The following is a 20,000-nucleotide window of genomic DNA, read 5'->3' as shown; positions in this document are numbered from 1 at the left end:
AAGTACGAAAGGAAACCCTTCCTTTCTAGCACCGGAGTACAGACAGTTTTCTATGCAAAATAACCATAGATTCAATTCAAATAATAACCAGATGACAGGCAGTGTAAACGCCCAGATCATTGGAAGTAACCCACACTCAGCTGTTCAAATGGTACAAAGTTACGTAGAAAACATGATCAACAGGCCAGGTGAGGATCGTCCTGGTTACATTATGATTAACTCCCCTAACCCAGCTGTTATCAGCCAGCTGGCAGAAGCTCTCACGCAGCATTATGGATCGTCCTCTGTTATAAGGGAATCTGAGGCCATACAAAATTTTCTAAGCAATGTACCTGATGCCGGAACGTCGAATTTGCAAACGCAAGTCACGACTAATTCACCCTCCCAGTATATCATGCCAGTGTTCCCAAACGCTCCTTTTAATTCCAGGACGTCGCCCAATGCCACACGTGGGCAAACTCAGCCTTCAGAGACAGATTACATAACTCAGAAGCTGTCTGCTTTAGCAGATATCTCAGTGTCCTCTGGAATGCTTATTAACGATACTCTAAGTCATCGTTTGACTAATCAGTTCCAGACACCGGCTCCTCCGGTCATAAATTTCACAGTCGGAAATACTGGAGAATATCTAAATGCGAACGATATACCTAGCTTATTTCCTAATCCAATAAATTTGGATCACACTGAAGACAGATATACCTCAGAAGAAAATTTTATTATTCATGGAAAACTCCCTTTAGGAAATTCATCTCTAAACAGTTCTAAGCTACACAGTGAGAAAGACTCTAATAATTCCTATTCATTCAACAAAAGTGATTCAAACAAAAACAGTATAGATGCAAGCCAAACATCAAACTACGATGACACTCATCTAACAGAAGGCCCTTTAAGCAATGCTGGTTTTGAGGACTATTATGAGGAGATAGATGGTGAGCTAGTGTTGAGTCCTACAAAATTTATGAGAAAAACTGGACCTTTTGAGATTACTGACATGAAGGATTATGAGTATTCTGAGCATGAATTTTTAAATTCAAATGAAAATCGTGAAGTATTAAACTATTTAAACGATACAAAACAAAATCTTGTCAAGTGGACGCATGAACGAGACGAATCCTCTGATGGTGGTAAGGAAAAAGAAACTTATGAAGACAAAGTCACCAATGCGTATGATATTTTGAACGGTACTGATCAAACAAGCCAAAATTTTGATGATGACATTAGTGATCAATCCAGTAATGATACAGCCCCAGTACTCTCAAATATGGAGCAAACGTATTACAGTACTCACGAAGTAGGTAACGACACAATCTCAAGTTTCATTCATAAAGGTGATCAAACAACAAATTCACTCAACAGTCATTCTAACTTGTTAGACATTTATTCTCAAGCTATTCCTTTCACACAACTTCATTTTATTAGAAGAAACAATAATTCTGATTTAGAACTAATGCATATTCAATCTACAGAATCAGACAGTACATTTCTTGATCTAAAGACCACAGAATCTCCTACCAGTATATCTGAAAACTTGTCAGAAAATAGAGTTAAAAACTATAGTCAAAATACAGTACCGAGTCCTTCTGTGGATTCCAGTGCCAAAAAAGTACTGGATTACCTGCTGAAAATGAGTCACAAGGACCTAGAAGTGTTAGGGATTTCAGAGAACATGGTTAATGTCATACCATACTTAAATGAAAGTGACAATGCATTAGTAAAAGACTCTACTTATAATTCAAACAGATATAGACAGAAGAATTCCACACTTTCAGATCCAGATAATCTAGCTCAAGTAAGACCAAACTTCCACCCTGAACACTTCCGACAAAGCAACATAAGACAACAACAAGTTCCCTCCAATTTCTTCCCATCAAGACCGTCTACACAACACAACTCACACAATCATCACGAACACAGCCATAACGATCAACCTATTCCTGAGTTAACCAACGAACAGCAGCAAATCATTTCGCGTCTCCCAGCCGGCATGCAGCACATAGTGACGTCTATCGTACAGGCTGTGCAAGTTCCCTTACAAACAACCACTACTCCTCCTCCTTCACCATCTCCTCAGTATCCTATTCCATTCCCATATCCTTATCCTTACCCAGCATATCCTTACTTCGCCCCTGTCGGCCACCCGTATCCGCCACTTCAACCTCAACCAGCCACTGAACCTCTTCTCCAACATAATCCACTTCCCAATCATAATCATCCCAGTCTCAGCAGTAACAATAGTAACCACACTCATGACATCCATCATGCACATAACCCACATGGAAGTCATCCTAACGTGCATGATAGTCATCACACTCACTTCGTTAATCACACAGCACACGAGAACCACGGCCATCTCAATTCACAAAGACATGAGGGTCAACACCCAACGCCTAGTGGTCACATTAACCAGCCAAACAGCGATCATCTAACGCATGATTCTCATACTATTCATGGCAATCACGGGAGTAACATTAATAGGACTATCGAGAGATTTAATAACACTGGGAGCTCTAACCACGAGGCTCCACAGCTTGCTGGCACAAGAGGTAACCAAAACCATCACTCGACATCACCTGCTAGTTCCTCGTCACCTATTACACAAAATTCCACGGTATCTGAAATGAGCACATCTCAGAATATTACATCTCCTTACTTCCCACTTAGGCCAGCTGTAAATCCCATTTTCAGTCAGTCAAGGCTTGGTGAAGTTGATGAGTCAAATCCTAACGAGAACAGAGACCAAATTGGTCCAGTGTTCTACACCTCGGGAGTTATGGGCAACGGAAATCAAATCCCCGGTAATGTGCAACGCTGCAGCCAAACAGGTACAACAGGAGGTGGTTGTCATAACAGACTGAGTCTGGGTGGATCACCTGCTTTCCCAGACAGAAACCAAGGTCTGCTGCAGTTACGCCAAGACGCCTCCCACATGGGGAACGGCCAACAAGCAAACTCAGGTATACTGAACTTCCGTCCCCCTGCGCCAAACAGTATGCACATGGGATCTCCAGTTCTCAACGTCGTCTTGCCTGAAATAGCAAGTCCTCTAGCTAATGATGAACCGGGACCTCTTATCGACCCTAATCCTCCAGAAACCACAACACAGCAGCAAGCCAACGAAGCACCTGATGCCATGGATCGTCAGGAAATGAATTCGCTCTTGCAGTCGCTCTTTTCTTCTCCGACGCTCCTGCTCCTCGGCATCGTATTTGCAGCCAGTGCAGCGTACATGGCAATAGCCATGGAGGAGCAAGCAGCGCAGCAGCGGTTCCAGCAAGCTCAGTTAGCCGCGGCATTCGGGGGACAGCCGTTCCCACCAGGACGTAAGAGGCGGAACATTCCCTCTGCTGATTCTGTTCCAGAGGACAGGCTGCTATTGCTCAAAAAGATTTTATGATAGTTACAGCTTCACTTTTGGGGAATGGTAGTAGGACTGTTATGTAATGTTTAACATAACCAGATTTTATTTACTTTTTAGCTACACTTTGTTTTATTAGATTAAAAAAAATTTGAACATCATATACCGTGAAAATAAAAAATAAGTGACGATGCTTGAAATACGTAGGCTTTAACAGGAAAATGGTAGAAAATTCTCAGTTAAAAGTTGTAAAGGCAAACATTTAACAAACCAGTAGACAATATCATTTCTGTTTATAAGCTTAGTTCTATGACCACAGGACATCCAGAATTGCTTGTAAAGTTATTCTCAAGCAATTTAATTGTGTTCAGTAATCATACTTCTCTAATTTTCACTAAATAGAATCCGAGAGAGAGAGAGAGAGAGAGAGAGAGAGAGAGAGAGAGAGAGAGAGAGAGGGAGAGAGAGAGAGAGAGAGAGAGCAAACCTTTCTTTAGTGATGTGTGATAAAAGAAAAATCTTTACAAAGAAATGAAAGAATACATGTTGAGAAATGAAAGAATACATGGAATAAAGAACCAGAAAGATTCATGATACTATTTAAGTCTATTTCAAACTTCACTTGTGAATTCCATACACCACAGGCCATGCCTTACATAAACAATAAAGTTTCTCATGCATTACTGTACTGTATTACAAAATGGAGTACATTCTGGGGCATTATTAAATTAATATTTACAAGCAGTGTGTTATTTATACCTCAATGTTGTATCGATCAAGCTGTCTTTCAGCAAACAGTTATTATTGTTATTATTATCATTATTAATTATCAAGCTACAACCCTAGTTTGAAAAGCAGGATGCTATAAGCCCAAGGGCCCTAGCAGGGACAACAGCTCAATGAGGAAAGGAAATATACTACAAGAGAAGTTTAAGAATAATACCATTAAAATAAATCTTTTACATATATGTACACTGTAAAAACTTCAAAAACACTAAAGGAAGAGAAGCAGATAGAGTGTGCCTGAGTGTTCCCTCAAGCAAGAGAACTCTACCCTAAGAAGTATTATTGACACCTGCTATGATACCAGAAGGAAAACTGGTAGACGCTGATTCGTATTAAATGTTACAGGTTTGGCTGTTGGAAAAATCACCATAAAATATTCCAACTTACAGGCAGAAATGATAGTTTTTGTTTCAAACTAGGTAAACTTTGTCATTAAACTCTAAATTATTACAGTGAGTGTGGTCTATAAATCTCGGATGCTTGACCTACAACACAATTAAGATAAAGAGAACCACCAATGTAACCAGATTATTTTCATTACTAGCTAAGGTACAAACCTGGTTGAAAAAGCAGAATGCATTAATCAAAGGCTCTCCAATAAGGAAAATAACCCAGTAAAGAAAGGAATAAGGAGACAGATAGAATAATGTGCCCAAGTGTACCCTCAAGCAAGAGAACTCTTAACCCAAGACAGTGAAAGACCATGGTACAAAGGCTATGACTTTACTCAAGACTAGAGAACAATGATTTGATTTTGGAGTGTCCTTCTCGTAAAAGAGCTCTTTATCATAGCCAAGAGTCTCTTCTACCCTCAACAAGTGGAAAGCAGTCAGTGAAATAAGATTTACAGATACAATACTTGATGTGCACCTTTTGGACATACAAGAAGCTGCAGTTCCTCTTAATACTTTTAAATGCCATCAACCTACCAAAAAATATGGTTCGAGTATTTGCACTGACTTGCAGCGGTGCCCTTTTAGCTCGGAAAAGTTTCCTGCTCTGTGATTGGTTGAAATCATCTTGTCCAACCAATCAGCGATCAGAACTGTATGGTATTTCTCAAAAATACACCAAGGCTAGATTCTTTGGTTTGCAAACATTTTTGTAGACTTCATTCATAAAATACTATACAGTACTGGATTAGGCAAATCAATTCAGAGGAAATGTCAATAAAAAATCAAAGTGATAAAGTAATTAGCACAATATTTTGATTTCTAAGAACCTCACCGATGTTCATATTGCTTCTCTAAAAGCACAATTCAATCGATATTTACCCGTAAAAATTATTGAGAAATTTAAAATTTTCCCATTTTCTTTATCTTCAGGAATGGAACATTCTGGTTGTAAGTGGTAAGTAGCCCGGAACAGACTAACCAGATTCTCTGGGATCTTTTTGTGTTGATTCTTCCTTTTACACTACTAGATAGGATGAGGATAAGTGGATTTGTTTATAAATAAAGGATATATGGCACACTGCTTGAGTTAAATATCACTGCCCATGTGCAACAAAGGCAAAGACTAACAGTTGTTATACAAGTACTGTACTGTACTGTACAGTATTATGAAATGCATGTCTAGACTTTCCCTCAATAATTAATCGATGAGGAGTATTGTATTAGACTTTTCATTTGTAACTAATGGGGCACTCAGTAGAGTGCAGACATCTGCCACGGCAGCTTATTTCTTAACCTTGATTGACCTTAACATGTATTAATTGGCGTGGATTTTCATACACTCAAATATGAACCAAATTTGAAGTCTGTGACAACGATGTCCAAACTGATGTGAATTGGACATTTTGTTTGCTTTATACATAATACTTAATCCCTTCAAGTTTCATTACAAAATTATTAAGATTGCGCCGGCCAGGAAGCTGTTCACAAACACGCACACACACAAACAGGGGGAAAAACATAGCCTCCTTCCAACTTCGTTGGTGGAGATAATAAACCATTTAACAGCTTTTCCTTTTAGCTCGGAAAAGTTTCCTGATCGCTGATTGGTTGGACAAGATAATTTCAACCAATCACAGAGCAGGAAATTTTTCCGAGCTAAAAAGGCACCGCTGCAAGTCAGTGCAAATACGCCTCTTTAAAAAAAACTGAGTATAGCTAATTAGAGCAATGTCACTGTCCATTACCTCTGCCATTCATAAGCGAACTTGAAACCTTTAAACTTTTAAATGTTTCTAGTATATAATTCTGTCATATAATCTAAAAATTAATAATTAAAATATATATAAAAAATGTTTAGTATAATTTTTTTACACAATTTCCCTACTGTATCATAAAAAGAATTATCGCCTTTACGAGGATATTTTGATACATAGTAGGAGTAGCATTAGTATAAGTTTGCTGTTGTTGCTACTATCATACGAATAACGGGATTTTCGAGTAGACAGACTTTTGTATTTCACAAATAATAGTTTCCCTCTGGTGTTTGAGACAAGTAGAAAATCCTCTCACATGCAATTGGATTTTCTTTTTCTACAGAAAAGCTTTTTACATTTGGCATAAGGAAAAAACTAAACCAACGAATAAAGCAAAGGCAAAAATAAGGGTCACTCATGAATGGCAGAAGCAAGAAGATTTTACCCATTATTATGTTTAGCTCTTCAATGTTTTTTTTTACATCCTTGCTAACAAGTTTTCTCTCTATAGATTTCACATATTCGTCTATATCTTTTGTGTCATTGCTATAATATGTAATTTCTTCCCCCTTTATTGTAGTCATTTCCTCTATTTGTTTTTACTTCCAATTCTGCTGTTATTAAGTTGTGATCTGATATGTCTAATACTGTTTCATCTTCATCTATTTCCATATCAAATCTCTCTCTCTCTCTCTCTCTCTCTCTCTCTCTCTCTCTCTCTCTCTCTCTCTCTCTCTCTCTCGTTAAAGTTATAATTCTTATTAAAACTGCTAATATTAATATTAAGATTACTTATATTAAAATTGTTATTGTCATAGGGACTTCAAAAACACCGACGAGCTGGTTTCTGCAGAGGAAACAAGAAATACAAATTATTCCAAACCACAAGAAAAAAAAATAATTAGTTCTCTTCGTCTGTTTTCAGACTGATTTCATAGCAATCAATAAAAAAAATCTATATTTAGATAAACCTAACCTACTCATCATGATGCTATAAGCCCAAGGGTTCCAACAAGGAAAGTAGCCCAGTGAGGAAAGAAAATAAGGAAATATATAAACCGAGACGTAAGAGAATATAGTCCGATTTCTTGATTTTATCTCGTCAGACTTATAAAAATACTATCGAAATTAATAAAATTTAATTGTATATTTTTTACTTAAGTTAAACTGTTCAAAACAGACTTCTCATAGAAATGTTATCGAAATTAAACTTTTTTATATAAGTTAACCTGGAAGTTTAACTGTTCAAAACACTAACTTAAACTCTGCTAGCATCTGCAAGACTTACATTTAGTTATGGTAAATTATTCAAACGTTCAGCTGGGCTCCACAAGACACTAGAAGAGTTAGAAGACCAGGCCTACATGGCTGAGGATTATGAAGCGCAAAGTAGGAGATGATGAAGCGCAAAGTAGGAGATGATGAAGCGCAAAGTAGGAGATGATGAATTGAGAAGTATTGAATTAAAAGCTCAAGAAATCTAACCGAGGCCCTTGTGTCAATAGGTGTAGGAGGAGATGATGATGATGATGGTAAATTATGGGATAATTGGCCTTTTACATGTTTAATAAACCATTTAACAGCTTTTAAAAGGCTAAAAGGAGTTACATCTAGTTAGGGTTAACTATAGTCCATTTCTTTCAGCGAGTCATATTTGCGCCGACTTGCAGCGGTGCCCTTTTAGGTCGGAAAAGTTTCCTGATCGCTGATTGGTTGGACAAGATAATTCTAACCAATCAGCGACCAGGAAACTTTACCGAGCTAAAAGGGCACAGTTGCGAGTCGGTGCAAATATGACTCGCTAAAAGAAATGGACTAAACATCTTCAACTACCAACTAATCAATACATCTAATAAAAATGTAAAATGCTGATACTAAATGTACCGAACTGTTTCTCTAATCAATAAGAATACGGTACAGCATCTCAAATAGACCAAGACTCAAGACTTTCTTTGATTAATTGAATTTAGGCCCTGTTTGGACCACAGGGGCTCAGACAGCCATTCAGCACTGACATGCAGGTGAGGGGATACCCTGCAGTTGCAATATGAAATAATAGTTAAAAGGAATTGGACAGCATCATTGAAAAAAAAGAAGGTAGCAGAACAGATGTAAATGTGGCAGCTTTAAATTGGGAGTAGCTTAAGTGCAACTGGGCACTGCCTACAGTTATCACGTGGTTTAATAATGGTAAAGGCATTTTAGTTTGTCTCAATTTATCAAGACTCATGTTTCCAGTCTGAGATTCTTCTAAGGCAAGTTTCAGTTATCTTAAATAACTACTGTAGTTAATGTAATTGAAGCTTCACTTTCTTCATCATCCTTAAGTTGACACAAATAAGAGCCATACAATTTCTTCATTTTCAAATGTTTCATACAATATGTGAAATAAAATATTGCTCTACTCTTGAGTCACAGAATCTTTTAGTTTTGAAAGGATACTTTAGCAAGTCTAGAGTAAGGAAGGTATGTTCTTATTAATTTTGTGTGCTGAATTAAATGCATGCAGTTCTAATGCACAGCAAATGCATTGTTTGTCAATGAATAAATGCATTCTAAATTTGAACATTTTATGAGACAAATTTTCCTGCATACTGTATTGCACACGTTGAACATGTTAATCGTGTGACATGTTGAAAGCAAACTTCAAGGAGAGTAAATAATTTCATACATAAACCACTATCTCTTTGTCCACTGAGAAGCTGAAACAAAATGAAATAGTCTGCTGCCATTATGTTAAGAAATTAATCTCTTGAATAATACTGTGCTATGCAGTAAAAAGTTCTGACCTCAAAACAGAAGTATTGCATTTACGTAATAGGCTGTCTAAGGCACCAGCTACCCGACATACATCTAGTGTGTTATTGGATCCTTTAACTGGCCAGATAGTACTACATTTAATCCCTCTGTTTATGGCTCATTTTTCCTTTGCATGCACATACACCAAATACTCTGCTCTATTATTTACATATTCTCCTCTCTCCTCATACACCTGACAACACTAAGATAAACAAAAAATTCTTCTTCACTCAAGGGGATAAACTACTGCACTGTCATTATTCTGTGGCTACTTTCCACTTGGTAAGGGTAGAAGAGATTCTTAAGCTATGGTAACCTGCTCTGCTAGGAGGACACAATAAAATCAAACTGTTGTTCTATAGACTTGGGTAGAGCCATAGTCTTCTTCTGCTTTTTCAACTACGGTTCTAGCTTAGCTAATAATAATAATGATAATAAAAATAATAATAGTAATAATAATAATTAGCATTTAGCAACATGTGAGTTCATTCATATGCTGGTAAGAAAATTTCCCTTATGATGTAGTACAGTATTGATGACTCAACTTATTACATGACAAAAAATAAATGTACCGAGTTTGTATTTTTACAGTTTGAAGAGTCTCCTCCACAGAGAGAAATGACATCTTGAAACTTCATGAAACAATTCCTACTTATCTCATTTGTGATTTTTTTCCACATCTATTACAGTTAAAAATGAAAACTTATTTGAGTGTTATCACAAACAAAATTCCTTTGTCTTTCAAATCATAATAATCATGAATATTAATCAAGCTTTCATGTTAAGCAATGTCATGGACATCAACTCCTCTTCTCCATTCCTACAGGTATCCCTTCAAGTACCAAGATTTGAAGAAACAAAAAACAGATGAGGATTGTGGTGGCCGATGTGGTAGCGTCCTTGATTGGTGAACACCAGACTGGGGTACAAGTCCCGTTCAAACTCCTTACTTTCTTTGGTCGCTGCACCCTCACCATCCTTGTGAGCTTAGGATGAGGGGTTTGGAGGAGCTTATAGTTCTATCTGCCGAGTCATCAGCAACCTTTGTCTGGCCCTCCTTGGTCCTAGCTTGGATGGAGAGGGGCTTGATATGTATATATGGCCAGTCTCTAGCATTGTCCTGCTTAATAGGGCAATGTCACTGTCCCTTGCCTCTGCCATTTATGAGGGGCCTTTTAAGCCTTTAAATAATCTGTGGACAGGAAGCTGCCCCTAATTAAGATTTAATGTGTGAAATGTTCTGTCCATATCTCCTCAAACTCACATACAGAATGTTCTACCCAAATCCCCACCCTGTTCAGATCCTAATCTACTGCTTTCTTCCATGTTTATCAACTGGCAGCTGCCCAGAAACTTTCATCATCATCATCTCTTCCTACGCCTATTGACAAAAAGGGCCCCGGTTAGATTTTACCATCGCCTCTATCTTGAGCTTTTAATTCAATACTTCTCCACTCATCTAATGCTCACTTCCTAGTCCTCAGTCATGTAGGTCTGGGTCTTCCAACACTTCTAGTGCCTTGTGGAGCCCAGTTGAAAGTTTTGTGAACTAATCTTTCTTGGAGAGTGCGTAGAGCATGCCCACACCATCTCCATCTGCCCCTCACCATAATCTCATCCACACATGGCACTCGAGTAATCTCTATAAAAGAAACTTTTATACCAACTAATAACCATGATGGATAAGTCTTCTTCATTTCTCATCTCATAACTAAAACCCTTTCATTATTATTTCCATCAATAATAAACAAACCAAGCTACTTTAATCTTTAAGATATATGAATTTAACTAACAGAGCTTGTCTTTAAAATTCCGGAAGCACACTAAACGGTTTCTATGAAAACACCAATGATAGTTGAACCTTTTAATAAAACTTGTGACAATGAAGGCACCATCAAACAGATTCATGAGACATTTGCCTGACAATAAAAAAAACTGGCATTAAGAATTAATTTTGTATCGATGTGAATAAAAATATATAATTTAGTTTCAATTAATAAATATGTAGGACTGAAAATAATACATTACAAAATGTCAATTCTGGTTCACATAGAAATCCTAATCAAATAGAGAACTGGTAATTCAGAAGAACTGACACTGATTTTAAACTTAGGTTATGGCTGCATGGCTGGCACTAACTCATCAATTTGTTTACTTGGGTGTGCTTAACGATATTAGTTTCCTGGGAGAAATGCAGAATGAAAGCCCCACAAATATGTAACAGGAACATTTGCAATGAAGACACAACCATTTTACAAAAAAAAAATAGGAGAAAAACCATCAAATGGAATACAGTATTGGTAACAAGATGCTCCTTGAATAACTTAAATTAAATTTATGGCGATGTTTCTACATTTGAATGAATTATTAAGGAACTTCTTTATGCATAGAACCATTATGTTTAAGTGTTGAAGTCGAGACACTTCAACATCACAACTTGATCAAAATTTATTGCAATCTTGAACGATATGATGTGTGAATAACATAAATGAGGTAAAATGGTAGGCAAAAACTGAAAATATATCAAATTTCTAAATAAATGCTCAACTTACAAACAGAAATCATATAAGAAATTTCCTAGAACCAATTTAAACGAAAGGGTAACAAAATACAGTATCTGGTTATTTCTCTTTTCTTATCCTGTTTCCAGTAATTCAAGACACAAATAATGCAACACAGGTACAAATCTCTTGATAAACCCCAAAATCTCAAAATAATGACACACTGTCTTATGCAGTGGACAAAACCTTTTAGGTGTAATTTTTTTTTTTTTTTTTTGAAGAAAGTAATCCTTTATCTACATAATTTTGTCAAAATAATTTACACAATAAGGGTTATACAGTATATGTCTTCTGCATAAGCAAAAACATGACTGTGATTTTTTTTAAACATTCTATAATATCATGTGACAGACAATACTAGTCTAAATCAGAGAAGCCTTTGATATATTCTAAAATTGCAGCAAAAAATTTCAACCACAGTGCATAGAGAGGCCTGGAGCTCCAATACTTGTCGACCAGACTTCATAACCTGAACTTCTGAGTTCCTCACAGCACCCATCAATTACTGATTCGTTGACACTAGGTGGTACAATGACTATTCCAAAGCCACCGCCTCCTGCTCCAGTTAATTTGGCATGCAGACCGTGGGACCTCGCAATTCCCACTAGCCGATCTAAACTGGCGTGAGAAACCCCAAGGGCGCACAGTAAGGCTTGATTGATGTCAACCAACTCCTCTAGCGTTTGGAAGGCTTGGTTCCGCTTGTCGTCGTCCAAGGCAGCTGTGAGAGATTGCAATACAGCGAGACCCTTGTTCGCAAGAACATCCAAAGAGTCTAGTATAGGGGCCATAACTTCAGGGAGCCTTTCTTTACGCTCACGGACTCCGCTCACCAGTGCTTTGGTGCTTCGGGGAACTCCGGAATTGACTAGGAGTACTTTCAAAGGCGGTATGTGTATGGGTGAAATATCTCCCGACTTGAAGCTTACTGCTCCTCCGTAGGTACACACAGAGTTGTCTATACCTGATGGTGTGCCATGGACTATTTCCTCACTTGCAAATGCCCACTGCGAGACAATTTTGAGGATGCTGGCAGTGTACTCCTCAGCCGGGGAAGATGACAACCGCCGTAGATCAAAAGAGCCAGATAACTGAAGAAGAGCGCCAGCCAAGCATACAGCGTAAGCAGCCGAGCTTCCAAGGCCAGCCCCAATAGGTAAGTCACTGCTTACCGAAATGGAGAGGGGTAGTGGCTCAGGTAAGATACCCATATACATGTGAAAGAACGACAAAAGGGCAAGTTTCCGGGGATCAGTTGCCTCCTCTCCGATGTGCAAGAATGCGTGAATACACTGACTCTGCTTCTCACTCAATTTCTTGGGCCCTTCATCTTTTTGACAACCAAGTTTAGCCCTCAAGTTACGGAAGGTATCCAGTGACCACGATTCCTTGATATCTATAAGAGGGAAATCTAAGGAAATAGAATCTCCTCCAACAGTGATAGTAAGATAAGTCCGCAAGCCGACACTAAGGGCTACTGCGCGCTTACCATACACCACCGAATGTTCGCCATGGAGTATGACTTTCCCAGGTGCACTTACTTTGAAAACTTCAGGCAATTCTTTGGCATGTTCACCATTGGCCGACATTCTGCCGTCCCTATTTTACAAAATAATTTTTATGTTTTCGTCAGTCTGGGAGATAGTGTGAATGGATAATCTCTGCTTGAACTTCAGGTATATGCTACATAAATCAGAGGAAACTTCGACAAACTTCTGTCATGCCAAGATTGGACGCACAACTTGCTCTCTTAATTATTACTGCTTCTGCTGTTCCCACTGCTCAGGGGTCAAAGTCTTCATTGAGAATGCATGTATAGTTTTCAGTTCCTCCTCTAATACACCGTTCACAAGCCTGAAAATGAACAATAATGAACAAAAACTAAAAAAATAAAAATAAACAAATAAAAAGGGGTCACAAATGAATGCTAATTATCAATTATGAATGAATAATATAATATTGTTTGAAACAAGAACAAGATTACATTGCTAATGAGTCTTGCTTGGCTCTTTCCATAAAGCTTGAAAGTCTTAATCTTTAAGCATAAGCATTGTTCATTATAACATAGTCATAATCAAGTGAACTAATAATAAACATTGCTGTTTTACAATTAAATGAACAAAACTCTTTCAATTGTTCTTCATAGCTGTGCCTCCTCCCCTGACAAGGGTGTGTCTTCAAAGAAAGATGATGGAAAGTTACTGTCTTTTATCATGTTTGAGGTTAACTCTAAAATGAAATCTTTAGTGATTCTATTGAATTGAACTCATACAAACAAACTTCATTGATAATTGCACAGGCCACATTTCATATTTTCTTCCCACTAGTTTAGACATTACCACTCTTGTATCATCCTCGGTGTTAATGACCTTAGATATCAGGATGCCAGAAAACCTCAAATCAAATCAATTCTTTACTTACTCTATAAATCTAATTCACCAATGTTAATTGTACAAGTTCTACTTGAAAAACTATCAAATAACATTCATAAATCTTCCAACATGTTCGCAACACACAATTACAAACCTCTTCTCTTTCTTTCAAAGTTTTCCAGCCTGTGGTAGCCATTTTCTTCTAACATTTCACACCACAAACTCCACTAAACAAGTCCAATACATCCTTTCCTGTCATTCCTATTCCAATTCTTCCATCTCAACCCTCCACTGGTCTTGATCTATTCATGTTTATTGTAATTTAAAAGTCGTTGCTCATTCTCTCTCACTTCTTATCCCTCAATCTCTGCATCTTTGCCTCAATGAATAGTATACCCATCTCTTAAGCAAGACCAGTTACTATTTTTATCCTTCAACAAAAAACCCATAGAAATTTTACCTTTTCCGTCGAGAAACAGGAAAGTAGTGGGAGATTCAAGCAACTTCAAAATAACACTATTCTAATGTGGCCGAATCTTGGCCCTTTTGACTCTTCCATCTACTTCCTACTACTCACGTATTGGTGATAAAATGCATTCCTATATCCTTCAATTCTTCTTATATTCATCACTAATGAGTATACGTACTCGTGTTCCTTCTTCGACCTGCATTTATCACTTGCAATTGCTTCCTTCTATCATCCGCCTGATCTTCGGTCTAAAATTACGGCCCTCCCTTACACTTCCAACTAAAATTCCTTCACCTTATATTTGCTTCCTTTCCCTTGACCTTTTTTCCTAGGCTATATAAAACACATCTCTTATTTAGGGTCATATCACAATTTTTTTCCTATTCCTTCTCTCCAACCATTAAGGGGTCAGTTGCCTGTTGCGCCCTCTTCAATGTCTTCTATCAATGGCATCATCCTCTTCCACCAAACCTCTTCTCTCCATATCATCCTTCACCTTATCTCGCTATCTAATTCTCTGCCTCCCTCTTGATCTTCTCCCCCTGAAAAGGTTCCTCCCAAGCCCTTCTCAGCACCCATCCTCAACATGTGCCCACACCACCTCTGTAATCTTCACTAGGCTTGCCATTCTCATTTCTCTGTTTACTCAAGCTTTGCTTCGTCTTTTCATCTAAGAGCCCATTTTTGCAATCAATACATTAAACACTAGTCTTATTACTGGGCTATATATCTTAAACTTTTAGCTTGATAGGCATTTTCTATAGCCTATATCCAAATTAGTTAACAAACCTACATTTGGTCTTTTCGTCAACTCGTATTCTCTCTTCCATCCAAAATTAGATATTACTTAACGACCAGTTCATAATTACTGGTTGACCTCACCACTCCAGTCTTTCACTCTTAAAGATTTAAAGAATACTCATGAATGGCAGAGACTAGGGACAATTACATTGCCCTAGAGACTGATCATATATAATTATGATCAGCGCTCAAGCACCTCTCCACCCAAGTTAGGACCAAGGAGGGCCAGGCAATGGCTGCTGATGATTCATTAGATAGACCTATAGCCTCCCCCAAACCCCCCATCCTTAGCTCACAAAGATGGTGAGGTTGAAACGACCAAAGAAGCAAAGAGTTTGAGTGGGACTCGAACCCCAGTCTGGCGTCCACCAGTCAAAAACGTTACCACTAGTCCAGTAAATCTAGCCCAAAATAGGGGGTGACCCAGGACAAATTGCCAGAAAAACGAAACCACTTTCATATGTTTAAGTTAGACCTGCCACATGATATATCAAAAATGTAGAAAAATATATTTGGTGGAACATGGTAAAATATGCAAATTAAGGTAGCCATTACTAAAATTTCTGTTTTTGCCTATACTGACAAAAGTAATAGAGCTAGACTTATGAAAATGATATCCATACCCATGTTTTCATGGTCAAGGAATCATATGAGACCAATCTTAGGGATTTGTGATGATTACATCATAATGAATTCAATATGGTTGCCGTGGTAAGCACGAAAAAACTGAAAATCGCAGTAACTTTTACAGAATCCCACCAAAGACAGCAAACTTGGTGTCTATGTGAATGATTATTGAGCTTTCACATGTAGTAGTTATGAGGACTCTCCACAAAATGATGATTAAAAACCAGGACAGATGTTATAAGTCCAAACTGGAGAGTGGTACTAGGTGTTCCGGATGAGAGTAAATGTAACCCTGCCTAATGCACGACACCCGCCTCTGTCATATAGAAGAAATGCCTAAACTGTTTAACCATCATGTTTATTCAGAAGGTCGGGTTAAAAAACCAAGCTTTCATTCTAATATACCAAACTTTGCTTTGTTTTTTAGGATGATAACACCTTTGAGGATATAGATCCTTTATCGGTTTCAGTTCTTAATGGTGCGGAAATCCCTCTCCCAACTGAAATTCAGGAACTTGGAATTTTAGTTGATGAACTTCTAGAAGGACAAATGGTACCATCTGAGATAAGTTCATCACCAGCATTCCATTCTGTCAAGGAAAGATTACTGAATGCACTAAATGCAGTAGAACATAAAACAGGGAAACTGTGGGTTATGTATATGAAATTGATTGACATTGTTCGGAACTTCCTGAGGTCCGAACGAACAGGTGACTGGAAGTTGCATCTTGCAACCTTGCAAAATATGTTGCCTTATTTTGCTGCCTCTGGACATAACTTGTACACAAAGTCGGTGTACCTATATCTGCAGAAAATGTGGAAGCTGGAGGATTCCAATCCAGATATCTACTCCAACTTCATGGACGGTTTGCACGTCGTGCGAAGGTCGGATCGTTATTGGGCAGGACTGTCCCCAGATTTGGTTATAGAAAAAGTTCTCATGAGAAGCCTTAAAACAACGGGTGGTTTGACGAGAGGACGGGGTATGACAGAAACACAGCGACTGGTATGGTGTCTGTCCAGACCTATTTGCGCAGAGGTCAATGATGCCATGCAGCAACTGACTTCAGTTAAGTATGCAACAAGTGAGCAGCATAAAGATCTGTCAAAGGCACGTCAGGCAAAGGACATAGCCGATACCAACAAACTCGTTTCAATACTGGCAGAAAGGAATCCATTTGAAGAAAGTATGTCATTGCAAAATATTGTGACAGGGGTAGCTACTAGAGAGGACGTTAATGTAGAGTTAGCCAAGGAAGTTGGACAGAAAATTCTTGAGGATATGACAGGAAATATTGTTAATCAATATGTATTTCGGAAACGAAATCAGGTTATAACACCAGAATCAAAGTCAACTATCAAAATTGATGGGGAGAAAGTGAACATCGATCCCCAGCTACTGTTTCAGAGACTGGTGATCGCCGGAACACAGGCTACAGATCTGCTGGATGCCTTTCAGTATGAACTATGCTCTTATCCACCAGCTCTGTTTGAGACCAGGCACGTTCAGCTTAAAGCCAACAAACCAGCCCTTGCAAAAGCTATTTGGGATTTGATCCCACAGGATGATCGTCCGGACAAACCTTCCAATTGCCAATATGTACTCGATGGTGGTGCCCTACTTCACAGGATTCCATGGCAAATTGGAGACACCTATAAGTCGATCCTTCAAAGGTACACGTCATATGTGAAGAAACGTTATGGAAAGGCAGTCATCGTTTTTGATGGTTACACCAGTGGGCCATCAACGAAAGATAGTACCCATCAAAGACGCCTAGGAACGCGCCAAGGAAGAGCAGTCAATTTTCAAACTCAGATGTCGCTCAAGATCAAAAAAGAGGAATTCCTATCAAATGATGAAAACAAGCAACGTTTCATTAATTTGCTTGGTGATTCCCTTGAAGCTGCTGGTTGTGAAGTTCACCACGCAAAAGATGATGCTGATCTACTTATTGTCCAGACCGCAATAAAGGTTGTGTCGCAGTGTAATGTTATTCTCGTTGGAGATGATACAGATCTTCTTGTCCTTCTATGTTATCATACTAAGAATGTGAAGTATAATATGTTCTGGAGGCCAGAGCCTAAAAAGGGAAAAAAGGAGCAACTTCTGAACATTGGACATGTATGTCAGAAACTTGGAGATGATCTTTGCAATAGCATTCTTTTTGTCCATGCGTTCCTTGGCTGTGATACAACTTCACGTGTCTTTGGTTATGGAAAGGGTGTGGCACTGAAGTTGGCACAGGACAGTGAATACTTTTGTGACCTTGCTAAGGTGTTTGGCAACTATGATTCCAGCGAGGATGAAATAATTCAGGCAGGGGAGAAAGCTATGCTTTGTGTGTACAAGGCAAAACCAGATGGCAATCTGGATTCACTGAGACACCACAGGTTTCAAGAATTAGTTGCCACTAGCAAAAAAGTTATTCACCCCAAATCATTGCCACCAACTTCAGGGGCAGTAAAGTACCACAGTTTCCGTGTTTTCCACCAAGTTCAGGCGTGGAAGGGTAACAGCCTGAATGCTGAAAATTGGGGGTGGAAGATCATCGAAGGAAAAATGTTCCCCCTTATGACTGATTTGGACGTTGCTCCAAAATCACTATTGGAAGTGGTAAGATGCAAATGCAAGACAGGGTGCGGAAAACGTTGTGGGTGCAGACGACTGGGTCTTGACTGTACACCAGCCTGCAGTGAATGCAGGGGGATCTGTGAGAACATGAACTTGGAGAACACTGACGAGACTTCAGATGATGATCGTGATATCTTGGGCATGTGAACCTACATTTAAGGAGAATTAACTGGCATGCCTTGGTTTCAATTTCAACAAACTGACACCTGCATTATAGATAAATAGACTCATTTACCATGAAAACCTATAAATAGACACCAAGATTGTTGTCTTCGGTAGGATACTGTCGAAGTTATTGCGATTTTCAGTTTTTGCGTACCAACCATGGCAGCCATATTGAATTCATTATGATGTAATCATGACAGCTCCCTGAAATTAGTCTCAAATGATTCTTCGACCATGAAAACATGGGTATAGACACCATTTTCATAATTCTAGCTCTATTACTTTTGGCAATATAATAAAAAACAGATATTTCGACAATGGCTACCTTGAATTGCATATTTCACCATGTTCCACCAAATATATATTTCTACATTTTTGATATTTCTTTTAGCATGATAATTAAAAGTCATTGCAAGTAATTTCATTTTTCTGGCAATTTGTCCTAGGTCAAATGGTAGATTTACTGAACTACACATAAGCCACCACATTAAACTTCGTATTGCCAATTTATATCACTTAAAATATTGATGTTTTAACATTACCCACATTATGCCTTGATTTTTTTAGAAACTTTCGTATTACCAAATGGAATGTTATCGTTATAAACAATACCAATAGCTCAATAGAATGAAAGCAAACCAAAGACACACACACACACACACACACACTCTCTCTCTCTCTCTCTCTCTCTCTCTCTCTCTCTCTCTCTCTCTCTGTGTTTAGTCACGATGTTCTGTTATAGACACATAGTAACAATTAACAGATCATTCGATTACCCTTATAAGAAAGAGACATTGTACTATTTGTACGAAGGCAACGTAAAGATTTTAATTATACCCAGGTGTGTGTGAGAGAGAGAGAGAGAGAGAGAGAGAGAGAGAGAGAGAGAGATCAGAACAACTGTTCGTATTGTTCCGCTTGTCTGCATTTGAAAATGATAACTTTGACCGCAAATAACTTGTGTCTTGGAGAATAGAACTCTCTCTCTCTCTCTCTCTCTCTCTCTCTCTCTCTCTCACCTGGACAGAATTAAAAGCTCTACAGTCCCTTCGTGCAACTAATACAAAGTCTCGTTCATTCAAGGGTAATCGAATGATCTTTTAATTGTTATTCTAAATATCTATATCAGAACAGCGTGACTAAACAGAGAGAGAGAGAGAGAGAGAGAGAGAGAGAGAGAGAGAGAGAGAGAGATTAATCGACTTTGGATACTTACAACATTTACAATATTGGCCTGTCCTAAAAACTCGTGAAACAGATAGCCCGCAAATTAAATGTCTGGAA

The 20,000-nt window shown here is 38.3% G+C and overlaps 3 protein-coding genes across 3 annotated transcripts in view; 1 reads left to right on the top strand and 2 right to left on the bottom strand.

Moving 5' to 3' along the window:
- LOC137628448 (GATA zinc finger domain-containing protein 7-like) overlaps nt 1–3,720 on the top strand; it is a 13,515-nt gene extending 9,795 nt beyond the window's left edge. The window contains exon 2 of the mRNA XM_068359596.1: nt 1–3,720. This exon is cut by the window's left edge and continues 284 nt beyond it. Within this exon, the coding sequence (XP_068215697.1) occupies nt 1–3,394 (3,394 nt within the window). The 3' untranslated portion in view covers nt 3,395–3,720.
- A 7,218-nt stretch (nt 3,721–10,938) lies between these two features.
- Nucleotides 10,939–13,244, bottom strand: Mvk (Mevalonate kinase). Its single transcript, XM_068360106.1, has one exon. The coding sequence runs from the start codon at nt 13,237–13,239 to the stop codon at nt 12,061–12,063; it is 1,179 nt and encodes a 392-aa protein (XP_068216207.1). The 5' UTR covers nt 13,240–13,244; the 3' UTR covers nt 10,939–12,060.
- A 121-nt stretch (nt 13,245–13,365) lies between these two features.
- The window catches only part of LOC137628856 (bolA-like protein 2), a 55,868-nt gene continuing 49,233 nt past the window's right edge, over nt 13,366–20,000 (bottom strand). Inside the window, exon 3 of the mRNA XM_068360105.1 lies at nt 13,366–13,504. Within this exon, the coding sequence (XP_068216206.1) occupies nt 13,408–13,504 (97 nt within the window). The 3' untranslated portion in view covers nt 13,366–13,407. The remainder of the gene's footprint in view (nt 13,505–20,000) is intronic.

This window comes from Palaemon carinicauda, chromosome 36 (assembly GCF_036898095.1).
Source record: "Palaemon carinicauda isolate YSFRI2023 chromosome 36, ASM3689809v2, whole genome shotgun sequence".
NCBI lineage: Eukaryota > Metazoa > Arthropoda > Malacostraca > Decapoda > Palaemonidae > Palaemon > Palaemon carinicauda.
This window is presented reverse-complemented; position numbering and strand designations above follow the sequence as displayed.

Bases quoted from the DNA above. Each gene is read 5' to 3' on its own strand.
- Mvk (XM_068360106.1), bottom strand. From the start codon at position 13,239: ATGTCGGCCAATGGTGAACATGCCAAAGAATTGCCTGAAGTTTTCAAA.